Genomic DNA, 10,837 nt, shown 5'->3' with positions numbered 1-10,837 from the left:
TAATCTAATGTGTGATTAGATACATGATCTATCATTTAGCGTAATTATATATATGAAATTTTAATTGTGGTTTGAATATATAAATAGAACTTTGATTTTGATTCAGTTGTACAGTTTTAAAAAAATGTATAAATTATTTTTACATTAGATAAATATAATTATTTATGTGTACAATAGATAAACATATAATAATGCTAATCGAGAATGATTATAACAAGAACATGTTCCATGGAATTATGTTGATATTGGCTCAAAACATAACTAAATTTCAAGACCCTCCGCTATATATAATATACAATTGCATTTCTTACAGATGAAATACTAGCAAAGACTTACAGTGGACTTGAAGTTGCAGAAAGGAAGCATATATATATATATATATAGTTGCAGTAGTGGGATTAAGGGAAAGAATATACAGTAAAAAGAAGAAAAAGAAATCATTGTTTTCTGGACTTCCACTCCAAAATTGCAGAAAGAAGAGAGTAATTTGGAAGCAGATTCTTATTTGGCAAAGCCAAATTTGTCATTGGTGATATATCATTCGTTTCAATCCATTTCTCTATTGCTTTGCGCTCATATGTGTATCCATCTGCAGCTACACACGGTTCATCCATTACATCCTGTTAGGACCCAAAAAAAAAAACCAAATTTCAATCAGGCAATGGAATGGGCATTGTGAAGCATCAGTGCATATGCTACTGCTGGTGTGTTCTTTTGAGTGTATATCCAACGTGCAACGACGACAAATCCTTGTTTTCATTTAACAAATTGTAGAAGACTATCTCTGCATACCTTTGATATGGGGCAAATGAAGTGGCTAGGATGTGCAGACTGTATATTGGAGATTGAATTTCGGGCCTTATTTGCAACCTCCTTCATTTTCTCTAGTATGGGAAGAACTCGGTCTTTCAAACCAGGTCGGTCTTTACGTCGAAGTTCAGCACAACTCAGTCCCAATATAGCTAATTCCTTTGTTTCTTCAACTGGCCAGTTTCCAGCTTCTGAATCTAAAATTCTGGTTAAGTTGTCGTCATCGATTGCTGTTTCCACCACATGAGTTAGTGCTATAGCGGGTTTTGCGGTTAGCAACTGTAGTATTATCATCCCAAAAGCATAAATGTCAGATTTTGGAGATATCAACCCGGTTCTTTGATACTCAGGATCGATATAGCAGAGTGTTCCAACAGGTCCAGTGTCCTTGTACACGGTGGATGTAGAGGAAGAATCTGTAGTTATCATCATGGAAAGTCCTACATCACCGATCTTGCTCATAAAGTTATGATCAAGTAAAATGTTCGCAGGCTTAAGGTCACGATGAATGATTGGTTCAGGCTTTGAGTTGTGGAGGAAAACAAGAGCTGACCCTACTTCCCAAGCAATTCTGTATCTTTCGAACCAAGGGATTGGTGGGGTATTGTTCTTCCGCAGCAATCTGTCCTCCAGGCTACCATTTTCCATGTACTCATAAACTAGGCAACCATGTTCGGGACATGCACCGAGAAGGAGAAGTAAATGCGGATGACGAATTTTGCTCAATATTTCAAGCTGAAACAGGGAAGAAAGACAAGATTTTTCAGGGTCAAATCACCTCATAATTATCTATGAACTATTATTTCTTTGGTTTAATCCAAGAAATTGTACCTCCTGCTGGAATTGCTTAGTCCTACCATTTTCTTTTGAGTGGAGAACTTTCACCGCTGCAGCGGTATGATGGAATATGCATTTATAGACAGTTCCATATGCTCCCATTCCAATTCTAAGATCTTCCGAGAACGAGGATGTAGCTGACACAATCTCGTCCCAAGTGAACTTCTGGTATTGCTGGAGGGGACCTGTCAGATAATTCTGGAGCTTTTCTTTTTCTTTAGCTTCGTGAGAGGCTTTCATCTCCGCCTCTTGCCTCAGTGAAGCTTCTCTGTCGGCACGCCCCTTCACATGCACAGCTTCTCTTATAGCAGCTTCACACTTCGCCTTCTCTTGTCTAGCTAATTCTTTAGCTTCCTCCTCTTTCAAACATACCTCCTTAAGCTTCATTGCTTCCTCTAGGCGACGTTTACTTAGAGTATTCAACTGAGAAAACAGTGTTGACAGAGAAAGAAGTGAATCAGTCCGTTAACCCGAACAGATGATGGAGAGAACAACTTAGAAAAGTAAAGAAGCTCAGTGACCAGGATGCCAAATAGCAGCAAAGATGTGATTCGGGAAGAAGGCAAAGTCGATATAATGCAACTAACCTTCTGGGATGCATCAATGGTCTCACTTTGAGCTGCCGCATGCATTTCTCGAATGTGTCTGAGTTCGGTTCTCAGCTTTTCTATCTCAAAGTTGATATTTACCTGCGTATATGTGCAAGTTTCATATTGAATTCCAAAACTAAACCCAAAGGCACTATGCATTTTCAGTAAAAATCACATTTTTCTTCACTAAAACATCTGTTTGAAGGTAAATTACTACTTAAAGGTCAATGCAAATTACGAGTTACTGCATCCTATAATGTAAGCACCGTGAAAATTACAGAGTTCACCTATGCACATCCATTAACTGAAAAGATGATGACACAAAAGAATGAATATCCTTATTCATAAGGCTACCATGATGAGTAATGAAATACCATATAAGGCTATAATGATGCATAACACTCATCCCGTTTTTGAACAATAAAGGCCAAACCTACCTGACATTCGGACGGATTATTGTCTGTCTGTGCATCCAAGGTTGATATTTGATCTGGTAACCATGATTGTTGATCGGTTTGCAAGCTTCTGTGACTGGAATTTTGACTGACTGCTTCTCTAGATTCTGAACTGTTGGGACAAGAGCTCATATCATCATTCCCTGCTGCATTGTCAAGAGATTGGCATCGAGAATGGTTGTTATCGGGAGATTTAAACTGAGTGGACTCAGTCGATCTAGAAAGAGAACTCGTTCTTGAATGTAAATGCGTTTGATTTATCGTTGAAAGTGCTTGAGATCTCTGCATTGGCAGGGATGGAGAACGGAAAGTAGCATAGGTTGCCACAGAGCCTAATTCTGCAGTGACAGAAAAGAGAAACGATGGTTCTTTATGAGTAGTTTGTGTCAATCATTTAGTGAAAGATAAGTACCTGTCTGCGAACTGAAACTGTAGTCCGATGAGTTCTTCGAAGAAAAACTTGTTTCGCTACTGTCATCTTTAGTGCTTCCATTCATCTCTGAATCAGATGGCCGAATTGATGTCAACTTTCCTTTAGAAACAGCATAGACTGTACAAAAGCTTGGAGCGCAGGCTGATATTCTCGAGGACAAGTTATTTTTCTTAAGCTTCCTACAGATATCATCATATTTACAAAATTATTGGTGGAGCTAGTGGATAACAGTAAATATAGAGCACATAAGTAAACAGATATGCAAAGACTGGCTCTTTGATGCTCACTTTCCTTTTCCTAGGACGAACCAGAAAAGGAAAACTCGATATGAATACCCCGTTTCCGAGAATATGAAAATCAATGCATCAGTAGATTTTACACAACAGCAACTGATTCATATCCAAAAAGGTATGGGAATTGCTTTTTTTCACTATGTTGTGTTAAAATACCTTGTAAACATCCCACGAGATGAAGCTCCGATAACAAGTCTAGTGATAGTGTTCTTTGAAACCTCCTCTGCTATTGCATTCGCCACTTGGTCTGATTCAATGATTATAATATCAGCTTCCACCTTCAGAATTTAAGCAAATTTAGTTCACTTTTTGGGGGAACATGCACAATAATGTTCAATAAGAAAAACAAGAATATACCTTTCTTTGAGCACACATTTTCTTATAAGGAAGAAGCATTTCATTTGCCTGCCATTCCAGTTCCTTCTTATAAGCTGCAGCTACATCTTCTCGAACTTGTGAAATCGGAAGCAAGTTCCCCACTAGAATCGATATGATTTCAGTCAATTTGCATTAAACATAGCATTCTTAAATTGATGAAATTTTCCCAAATATTTAACAAAAGTTTCTTGAGAAACAAAAAAGTTTAACTATCATCCATGAGCAGATACACTAATCTTTAAGATCCTTGACTCACTTGGAGTAGGAATAAGTTTAATCTTCGCACGAACATGTAACAACTTAAACATGACATTTCCTTCAGGAACGAATTTCTCCAATGCCCATTTAACCACATATTTGCTTTCTCTATTTCCATTGATAGCTATACCAATAGTTAAAGTTGGAGAAGGTGGCAACACCAGTTCATTTTCTGCTTCTTTTTCTTTCTTCTCCATTATTCTGCCAGTTTCTTCTTATAAGACCAAATAATCTGCAGCTTCATAGAAAATACAATGTTACAATTATTCATTGTTCATTATTCATTAGCAACTCTACTTGGCTTAGAACTTGAATACAAGGAAAGAACCTGCAGATTTAGTACTCTTTTGGTATGTAATCAATAGAGAAAGATAATGTCCCCTTTTGCTTACAATATATATACCTATATACACATACAATCAATCAATGCAAGTTAAAGAAACAAATTCATGAAAATAAGTATAGAAATGTACAAATTAAAAATCAATATATATTAACAAGGGCATTTTCCATTGGAGCTTAAGCTTGCAAAAAGAAAACAGACATAAATGAAAAGCTATACCCTTAATTCAGATAATTCAAGAACTAATAGAAACCCATAAAAGTAAAACAAATATCAAATCAAAAAAGAGAAAAAAAAAGTACTAAAAAAAACATACCAACTTCCTTTGCAGCTCAACAGCTTCAAGAAATCCACCATTTTTACTTAAACAAGAAACTAAACTAATCATACTTAAACAAGAAACTAAACTAATCATACTTAATATATGTATATATATATATTTACTATTACTGATATAACATATAATATATTCAGATTTCAGAGACAACTATGCCGTGAAGCGTTTACCATCATTTGATGACGACAATTTCATCAATTTTTAGTTGACTTTTTCTTTTCTTTTCACACTGCTACTGGGTTTTTTTTGTTCATGTTAAAGGAAACGAAAATGGCTGGTTGCTTCTGGTTAGTATAAAAATGCAAATATTTGGTATATTCCTTCCAAGAAAATCATCAGAAAAGACTTCATATTTTTCGGATAATATGGTAAGATTTATCAAATTTGTTTAGTTCAAAGAGATTGAGTTGTAGCTGAATTCAGCTGGGTTTAATTCTTAATTTAATCCCTCTACTTTGGGAACTATTCCAATTGGATAACAATGTCTTGGGTTAAATTGCTATCCTAAAAAACAAAAGTGAAAATCAAATATTCAAAATTACATATTTATTAACCTTTTTTATTTTTTATTTATAAAATATAAGGATTAATTTCTTAATTTTTACATAATAGAATGATGAAATCTGGGACCAAAGGGTGTATTCAAGGATATTTATTGGAAAAACACACACACACAATAAAAGTTGGCAGTTTCTTAGAGCTCTTCCTTTCAAAGTTATTTTCGATGGCAGTGGGTTTATTTTTGCTATTAATTTATGGTTCTTCACACATTAAAATTTTAATATTTTTACTTTTTGATTTCGTAATTAAAATCTAATTATAACATTTTATTGGTACGTGAGAATTATTTTTACTTTTTTTTATTGCATTATCAATTAAATTTTAATTATTAAAATTGAAAGAATGAAAAATTAAATAACTAATTGGTCGAGATTAAATTTTAAACATATAAAAAATACAAGGAATAATAGCATAATTAAATCAAAAGAATGGGTTTATTTTGGTTGCATATTATTTTTTAGGTATTAATCTTTAATTTGTAGATTTGGTCCCATGCATGTATTTCATTGTATATAAGATTGAACTAAATTTCATTTTCATTGACTTAAAAGATATATATATATGGAGATTAAATCTTAATTTTTGAAATATCAACAACTTAATCCCTGCTTTTTTTTTTCTTTTTCCATTCTTTTGAATAAATAAAATTATTTTAAAAGAATATTCGACCAAACTTCTGCTGGAGATCTATTTTGGGATCATTGAAGTAAATGGGTTACTAATTACAGTTGGAATATAGGCGTTTGTTCTGTATTTAATATGAAACTATGGGCAATCATGGACGGATTGGATATAACTTACAAAAGAGGCGTAAAACAATTATTGATGGAAGTAATTGTTTGGTTACGGTCAATATACTTAATGGTCAGATAGAGGAGATAGAAGGGATTGACAAGTGAAAGTGATAATTACTCCACGGCCAGCAAATATGATTGCAAATTCCATGAAAACATTAACTAATTAAGATGAAAATTCTATAAAATAATGTTGGTATCATATATAATTAATGTTAGAGCTAAATAAATTTAGATTCTTTATCTAAAATAAAATTCCACCAAATAAAGGTATTAAATGACATATGAAGCATGCTTAGTGAAGCTAGGAATTACCCTTTTTATTCTATATTTGTTTTAATCTCTATTAAAAAATAATAATTACTAAAAGACTCACAAGTATGACATATACATATTTAAAATATACATGTGCGTGGAAAATTACATACAGTAAATAATCAAATTTATTATTTTAAACTAAAAATAATATAATATAGGTAGTATGTACAAAATTATAATAAAATATATACCACACTTTTCATGAGCTATGTTTACCGTGGTTAGAGGTAATCAAATGGTTAACCGAATTGAATTAGTATTAATTGAATTGTATAATTTTTTAATCATTAATTGAATTGAAAATTTTTCAAAAAAAAAATAATCGAACCGAAATATTTCGGTTAATTCGTTGGTTAACCAAATTAACTGAAATCTATATGTTTTTCTTTTTTTGTTAAAACAAATATAAAACATATCAAAAAATACATTGATAATGTTCATTTGTCTTGAAAGTTAACTGAAATTTTAAGTTTTGAAACACTGCATAATTAAGTTTGATTAATTCAGTTAATTACCTAATTTCAAACCGAATTAACCGATAATCGAACTTCTAAAAAATCATTAATCGATCTCTAATCAAATTAAATCAATTAACCGAATTAGATTGATTCAGTCAATTAATTTGGTTTTAACTGAAATTTAAATACCCTTAACAATCGGTATCAATTAATCAAAACAAGTTTTTCTAGTACAAATTAGCTTTTATCACCTCCATTATGTTGGTTAAAGAAAAAATATAAAAATATATATTTTTGACAGAGAAAAAAATATATACTTATATTTTTAAATTAATAGTATTTTCTTTAGAAGGAATAAATGATAGTTTTTCTTTTAAGAGATTATTTTTTAAATGAGGTTTTTTATTTTTAAAAAAAAATTTGATTTTTTAAGGACATTGATGGCCAAAGTTAGATAAGTGCCAGAGTCTTCTTTTAAGGTGTAATAAAATATATTTAAAAATAATGATATTTGACAATATTTAAGTTCTGTTTGTCTAGTTTTTAAGGGTAATTTAAGTTATTTTATTTAAATACATTATACAAAATTTATAAAACCCAAAATATCCTTAAAAGATCTATTATTTTTTTAAAAAAATCAATTTTTTAAATATATATTAACTCGTTATATCAATTTAATCAAATGTTTTAGAGCAGAGAATAGGCAATATTTGCAAAATTTCATCGTGATTCTAATTTATGTAAATTGAGAAATTGTGCTCAACTTTTGTGAATTAATAAAATATGTAGTAAAACCCAAAATTAAAACTTAACATTGTCTACCTTAAAAGAATTAATATTATCGTCAGTGATATTGACACTTAGGTAGGTGAATATTAAATTTGTTAGAGTTGTATGACCCAAATTTTAAGAGATTGCTTGCAAGTCAAGTTAGACAAAATATATATTCTTTCTAGAAGATTTAGTATTTATGAGTATAATATATTTAGCATTTATTAACATAATATATTTGACTTTGATTAGAATTAGATTTTTTTCAATCTATAAATAGATGTAGTCGAAACTCCTCTTGTAATCATTCGAATTCGATATAGTAAATTTTCTTCTCCTCTGCCCGTGGTTTTTTCCTGAAAGGGTTTCCACGTAAAAAATCTGTATGTTCTTTATTTTATTTCTCTTTTCTTTGCGATATATTATCATTACCGACGTTCTATTTTCTCAAATTGGTATCAGAGCTTCCGGGTTGTTCATCTCGATCACGATAATGGCGTCTTTGAAGTATGAAATTTTACCGTTGGATCGCAACACCATATTTGCGTTGTGACAGATTAAGATGCAAGCAGTTCTTATGCAGATGGATATGGAGGATGCCCTGCTAAGGATAGATAAGATGTCTTCGACATTAACAGATGAAGAGAAGAAGCATAAGGATCGAAAGGCGTTAACACAATTACATCTGCATTTTTCAAACAAAATTTTGCAGGATATGATGAAGGAGAAGACTGCCGCTGCATTATGGAAGAGGCTGGAACAAATATGCATGTCAAAAACTCTAACCAGCAAGTTGCATATGAAGCAGCGTCTTTATCCTCATCGTTTGGAGAAAGGTCCGTCTGTGCACAAACATTTAACAGTGTTTAAAGAAATTCTCTCAAACTTGGAGGTCATGGAGGTTCAATATAATAAGGAAGATCTAGTGTTAATTCTACTTTGTTCGTTGCCTCCGTTTTATTCAACATTTAAAGACATGATTTTATATAGTAGTGAGTCTTTCACAATTGATAAGGTTTATAATTTTTTGACATCGTATGATAAGATGAAGCATCTTGTGGTTAAACATGACTTTAAGGGAGAGAGTCTTATTGTTCGTGGGAGATAAGAACAGAATGCTGATGATGATCATGGAAGGACACATAAACGAATCCTCGCGGTAAATTTAAGGGTAGATCGAAGTCTTCAAACAGAAGTAAAACTTGTAACTTCTGCAAAAAGAAAGGGTATATTAAATCTGAGTGCTATAAGCTACAGAACAAGATTAAAAGGGAGGCTGTGAATCAAAAGGGAAAATAACCAGAAAATTTTGGTGAAGCTGATGTTGTAGAAGACTACAACGATGGTGAACTTCTAGTCATTTCTATCAACAATTCTAAAGTGAGCGAGGAGTGGATCCTTGATTCTGGCTGCACCTTCCACATGAGTCCCAATCGAGATTAGTTTACAACTTACGAAACAGTATCTAAAGGTGTTGTTTTGATGGGAAATAATGCTTCATGTAAAATTGCAAGTGTTGAAACAATTAAAGTTAAAATGTTTGACAGAGTTGTCAGAACACTTAGTGACATGCGACATGTTCCAGAATTGAAGAGAAATTTAATTTCATTGAGTACTCTTGATTCAAAAGGGTACAGATACACAGCTGAAAGTGGAGTTTTGAAGATTTCCAAAGGTTCTCTAGTTGTGATGAAAAGGCAGAGAAAGACTGTCAAGTTATATATTTTGTAGGGTTCTACTATTACTGAAGATGCAGCTGTCGTTTCCTCTTCCTTATCAGATGATGATATTACTAAACTTTGGCATATGCGCCTAGAGTATATCAGTGAGAATGGCATGGCAGAATTGAGCAAAAGATGACTTCTTGATGGGTAAGGAATTTGCAAACTAAAGTTCTATGAGCACTGCGCTTTTGGGAAGCAAAAGAGAGTTCGATTCACTAGAGGAATCCATAACACAAAGGGAACGTTAGAGTATATTCATTCTGATCTGTGGAGGCTATCCAGAATGCCTTTGATAGGTGGAGCTAATTATATGCTAACTTTTATTGATGATTTTTCTAAAAAAATTTGGGTGTCCTTCCTGAAGTAGAAAAGTGATGTGTTTTCCGCATTTAAGTCTTAAAAAACTATGATTGAAAAACAGATGAGAAAACAAATAAAATACCTCCGCACAGACAATGGCTTAGAGTCCTGTTCTGATGAGTTTAATAAACTGTACAAGTCAGAAGGGATCGTGAGACACTTGACAATTCGTCATACTCCAGAGCAAAACGGCATTGCAGAACGAATGAACAGAACGATCATGGAGAAGGTTTGATGTATGTTGTCAAATGCCAACTTACCAAAGTTGTTTTGGGTCAAAACAGCCTCTACTGCATGTTTTTTGATTAATCGATCTTCATCCATTGCCATTGAGAAAAAGACTCCACAAGAGATATGGTCTGGTAATCCTGCTGACTATTCTGATTTAAAGATCTTTGGGTGTCTTGCGTATACTCATGTTGATAATGAAAAATTGGAACCGAGATCCATTAAATGTGTTTTTCTTAGTTATAAAGCTAGTGTAAAAGGGTATAAGTTATGGTGTCCTGAAAATAGAAAAGTTGTGATTAGCAGAGATGTTGTTTTTGATAAAACTGTTATGCTCCTTAACTTATTTCTTAAAGACTCTTCTAATAAAGAAAATCAAAAGCAAGTGAAGTATCAAATTAATCCAAAATCTACAACAGAGCCGACTCATCAAGCTAGTACAAAAATTCAGAATAGAGTTGCTTCTTTACCACAATACTCTATCACAAAAATAGAACTAAAAGAGAAATTAAACCTCCAAAGAAGTATACCAAAGCTGATCTAGTTGTTTATGCTTTAAATGTGGCTGAAGATATAGATGAAAACCAAGAGCCATCTAATTATTCTGAGGTGGTTAGCTGTGAAGACTCAGAAAAGTGGATGTTTTCTATGTAAGAGGAGATTAAATCACTCCACAAAAATAGAACATAGGATCTTGTGAAACTTCCTAAAGGTAAAAAGGTTGTTCGTTATAAATAGGTGTTTAAAAATAAAGAAGGGACTCTAGGAGTTGAAGAACCCAGATATAAAGCAAAGCTTGTTGCAAAGGGTTACAGTCAAATTCCAGGAGTGGACTTCACAGATGTGTTCTCCCCAGTTGTGAAGCATAGTTCGATTCGAGCTTTGTTCG

The 10,837-nt window shown here is 32.7% G+C and overlaps 1 protein-coding gene across 5 annotated transcripts; it reads right to left on the bottom strand.

Annotated features, from left to right (window-relative positions):
• Positions 1–258: 258 nt before the first annotated feature.
• Positions 259–5,136, bottom strand: LOC107953628 (U-box domain-containing protein 35). Of its 5 annotated transcripts, none has more exons than XM_016888989.2 (11): positions 4,905–5,136; positions 4,383–4,457; positions 4,053–4,286; positions 3,776–3,897; positions 3,575–3,696; positions 3,105–3,304; positions 2,675–3,030; positions 2,235–2,336; positions 1,642–2,070; positions 793–1,545; positions 259–620 (listed from the first exon to the last, which is right to left on the bottom strand). In XM_016888989.2, the coding sequence occupies exons 3-11, from the start codon at positions 4,249–4,251 to the stop codon at positions 438–440; spliced, it is 2,466 nt and encodes an 821-aa protein (XP_016744478.2). In that variant the 5' UTR covers positions 4,252–4,286; positions 4,383–4,457; positions 4,905–5,136; the 3' UTR covers positions 259–437. The 5 variants fall into 5 exon arrangements, with proteins under 5 accessions (XP_016744478.2, XP_016744479.2, XP_016744481.2 ...); XM_016888990.2 differs by lacking the exon at positions 4,905–5,136 and adding an exon at positions 4,714–4,859; XM_016888992.2 differs by lacking the exon at positions 4,383–4,457 and having other exon boundaries at positions 4,905–5,111.
• Positions 5,137–10,837: the final 5,701 nt, after the last annotated feature.

Source organism: Gossypium hirsutum, chromosome D07 (assembly GCF_007990345.1).
Source record: "Gossypium hirsutum isolate 1008001.06 chromosome D07, Gossypium_hirsutum_v2.1, whole genome shotgun sequence".
In the NCBI taxonomy this organism is placed as follows: Eukaryota; Viridiplantae; Streptophyta; class Magnoliopsida; order Malvales; family Malvaceae; genus Gossypium; species Gossypium hirsutum.
This window is presented reverse-complemented; position numbering and strand designations above follow the sequence as displayed.

Excerpts from the sequence above, each read along its gene's own strand:
- LOC107953628 (XM_016888989.2), bottom strand. The coding sequence starts at position 4,251 with ATGGAGAAGAAAGAAAAAGAAGCAGAAAATGAACTGGTGTTGCCACCT. Across the intron at positions 3,305-3,574 it reads TCTCGTGGGATGTTTACAAG|GAAGCTTAAGAAAAATAACT; the intron begins GTATTTTAACAC and ends TGATATCTGTAG. Across the intron at positions 3,031-3,104 it reads CAGTTTCAGTTCGCAGACAG|AATTAGGCTCTGTGGCAACC; the intron begins GTACTTATCTTT and ends CTGTCACTGCAG.